This window comes from Rhinopithecus roxellana, chromosome 13 (genome assembly GCF_007565055.1).
Source record: "Rhinopithecus roxellana isolate Shanxi Qingling chromosome 13, ASM756505v1, whole genome shotgun sequence".
In the NCBI taxonomy this organism is placed as follows: Eukaryota; Metazoa; Chordata; class Mammalia; order Primates; family Cercopithecidae; genus Rhinopithecus; species Rhinopithecus roxellana.
Window position 1 is genome coordinate 28,875,804 of NC_044561.1, and position 3,507 is coordinate 28,879,310.

Genomic DNA, 3,507 nt, shown 5'->3' on the forward strand with positions numbered 1-3,507 from the left:
CCTGCTGCTGCTGGCCCCGTCCTCTCCACCCAGCCCTCCTCTTTAGGCAGGTGGCCTCAGAAATATTGGAGGGGATGGCCAGGCGCGGTGGCTCACGCCTGTAATCCCAGTACTTTGGGCGGCTAAGGCGGATGGTTCACTTGAGGCCAGGAGTTCGAGACCAGCCTGACCAACATGCTGAAACCCCGTAAAAAATACAAAATTAGCCGAGCGTGGTATCACATGCCTGTAATCGCAGCTACTTGGGAGGCTGAGGCAGGAGAATCACTTGAACCGGGGAGACGGAGGTTGCGGTGAGTCGAGATTGCGATACTGCACTCCAGCCTGGGGGACAAGAGCGAAACTCTCTCTCAAAAAAAAAAAAAAAAAAAAGAAAAGAAAAGAAAGGAAAAAGAAATACTGGAGGGGACTTGGGGTCCAGGGCTGGGCAGGGCTGAAGGCGTAAACATGTGAGAGTCTGGAGCCGGGTGAGGTCACGATAAGACAGGCGGGACAGGAACAGCGCCGTGGGTGCCACGCGAGACACAGGGTGGGCGGGGCCAGCCAGGCCCGGAGCTGGCTGCCACCGGCTGCGGCAGGAGGGAGCTGGCTGCCGCCATTTCAGTGCAGGGTGGCGACAACCCCAGTCTGGAGGGGGCTGAGACCCGTGCTGGGGGCCGCCCGGGGTAGATCCCGTCTGAAGGTCTGGCGGTGGGAGGGAGGGAAGGTGGCCGCGGGTGGAGGTGGGCGTGGCGCCAAGGGCGGTGTTCGCTGAAGAGCGAGAGTCGGAGCTCGCTGGCTGCTGCAGGGAAGGGAGCGGCGGAAGATGCGGAGATAGAAGGAGGTTCCCAGGAAGGCAGAGGGAACGGGCAGGCCCGGAGGAGGAGGCGGGAATGTGGAGGGGGGTTGGAACCACAGCACAGAGGGTTTGGGCTCACAAAGGTGAAGGATGTCCCCCGGGAAGCCAGCGGGCACGGCAGCGACTTGCCCGGGTCCCGGGCCTGACTTTCACACACCCCCACCCTGCACCTGGACGGTGACGATCTGCTGGGCCCAGTGGCGCCTGGGAAGGCAGCCGGGGGGAGGTCCGAGTTACTGGAAAGTGCAAGTTCCAACCCAGAGCTGCGCTGAGCGGGGCCGGGCTGCTGGGGCGCCCAGGGCTGCAGGTCCTGGCGGGGCCTCTGGGAACGCGGAGGGCGCTGACTCAGGCCCTGACTCACCAGGGGCTGCCCTGCGAAGGCTCTGGGTCCGCCGCATCCGCCGGGTCCGCGTAGCCGCACAGGTCTGCCCCCCGGCGACCTTTCCTGGGAATGTTCCAGAGCGGTTCTTACTCCTTTCTGGAGGGTGGCTTCCTTCCTCCTCCCAGAGTTCAAAGCCATTTCCTGCACTTTGCCCCATGGCCTCTGAGCTCAGAGTTCACCCCTCATGGTGCTGGAAGGGACGGTTTCTAGAGAGGCCTCCATGCTTGGACCGGGATGAAAATCCTTCACCATCTTCAATACAACAAAGCTGTTCACGGACCCCCAGTGCCATTCTCTCATTCATGTGTTCATTCGTCCCTCCTGCAGTCACTCATTTATTCAGCCCATGTGTTCGCTGAGGGCCCCGTGCAGGGCTGGGGGTGCTGCCATGGAGGAGGCGGAGGCACCCTTGCCCCGGAGGGAGCTCCTGTGAATTTCAATGCCAGCAATCGGGAGATTGGTGAAAGGCTATGGAGCCTGAGTCGGGCCAGGCTGGGGAAGGCCTCCTGGGTGATGAGGGCGGAGGTGGGTGCAGCGCGGCGGAGTCCAGGAAGCCCCGAGAGGAGGCCGCCAAGGCGTGGTGGGTCGGGGCAGGTGAGGGCAAGGGAGTGGAGATGGGCACAAGGCCTAACCGGCGCCGTGGAAGGTGCAGCCACCCAGACCCCCAGAAGGAGGCTGTGTGGGGCCGCAGGACACCTGGGGGCCAAGGGACAGGAGGAAGACCCTGATGCAGTGCCTGCCGGTGGGTTCCCTGCCCCTACACCCCCCCCCATCTTGGAACTCCCTCCAGGGCACACAGTCCTCAGCTGTGGTCCCTTCAGGGTTGGCCCGAAGGTCCTGGCTTCCCTCGGTCAGCCCCATCGATCCTTAGCGTAAGGTCCAGCCCGTTCTGCCCAGCTCAGGCCAGCTCTGGTCCCTTCCAGCTGCAGAGCTTGCATAGGGTCAGGCGCACACAGGGTCCAATTGCTGCCCCTGCCCACCCCTGTGTCCTTCCCCTCAGTCCCCAGTGTTGACTCCAGGGCGCCCCTGACTTCCTGCTGGTGCGAGCTTGCCTCGGAGGCAGCTTTCGGGGGCCCATGTGGCTGCCGGGTCATCAGAGCATGCTGCTGCCTGCCCCTGGGCTCCACGAGCTCCCCTGCATGGTCGGGTGGTCCAGCCCCAAGTGGGGAAGTGGCAGGGGGAGAGGGGCTGGGAATGCCACTGCCAGGGAGCCCACAGGGACACAGACAAGGGAGCTTCTGCAGGCCTGGGAGCTGCTCTGTAGACAGCACCCATTGCCCTGGGCCCCATCCTTATCTCCTTTCTCCTTAAAATCAGAGCCTCTCTCCTGCAGGTCTGCCCAGTGTCCCTCAGCTCTGGGTCCTTCTAGCCTCAGTGCCCCTCGGCTTCCCACGCTGCTGAGTCACAATGATTGGGATGACAGGGTCCCGCCTCCTCTGCCTCTGAGTTCCAGGACCGCAGACGCCATTGTAACCCACGCACCCACAGAGGCCTCTCTGTGAGCTCCTGTCCTGCTTTGGGTCTCCCCAGAAGCCGGCCCTGAAGCAAAGATTCATGTGAGTGCCCCAGTCCAGGGCACTCTGCTAGTGGAGCCAGCCACCGCCTGGCCCTGGGCTCTGTCTCGGGAGCCTGAGCTGGGAGGGCAGGCCTCTGAGTTGCCCCTGTGGAGGGCTTTTGTCCCCAGCCCCATTCCTCCCCGGGGGAGGGCCGCCTCCTGCACTGCACTCTGGCATTCTGGGTTTGCCTGGCTTGGGGCCAAAGACAGCATCTGTCCACAGCAGCAGCAAAAATACCCTTCACACGTAGGCCCAGGACTGGTCATTCTTTGGGGGTGCCCCTTGGGAGGGTGGAAGGCCCACGGGACATGTTGCTGCTGAGCCCCAGTCACTGTGGCCGGACAGAGAAACCCTATTCCTTTATCCACTGAGATTCTGCTGTCTTCATTCTCCTGAATGGCTGGGCAAGGGAACTGCGTGCCCAGAGGGCAGAACTGGGGTAGTGCCTGCCCCGGCCCTCCCAGCCTCTCCCCTCAACTCCCTGTCCCCACCACCAGCCCCAGCTTGTTCCCCAAGACCCAAGGGACAGGCTGTGGGGCCTGGCAGCTCAGCCCTGACGGGCCTAGTCTAAACCGATGTTCCGCCAGGGAGGCCCATTTGGCCGCCCGGTTGCCTAAACAGCCCAGCCTTTGTCCGGGGCGGTCACAGGCGCTGTTTGCTCAGTGCCCGGCTTGTTTTTCCCAGGCCAGTGAGGCAGGCAGAGGCACCGGAACCATGGAAACAGCACAGAC

General features: G+C 63.2%; 1 protein-coding gene across 1 annotated transcript; it reads right to left on the reverse strand.

Moving 5' to 3' along the window:
• Positions 1–383: 383 nt before the first annotated feature.
• LOC115892643 (formin-like protein 14) lies at positions 384–1,331 on the reverse strand. The gene is made up of 2 exons (XM_030913955.1): positions 1,200–1,331; positions 384–781 (listed from the first exon to the last, which is right to left on the reverse strand). Exons 1-2 carry the CDS (start codon positions 1,234–1,236, stop codon positions 474–476), a joined length of 345 nt encoding a protein of 114 aa, XP_030769815.1. The 5' UTR covers positions 1,237–1,331; the 3' UTR covers positions 384–473.
• Positions 1,332–3,507: the final 2,176 nt, after the last annotated feature.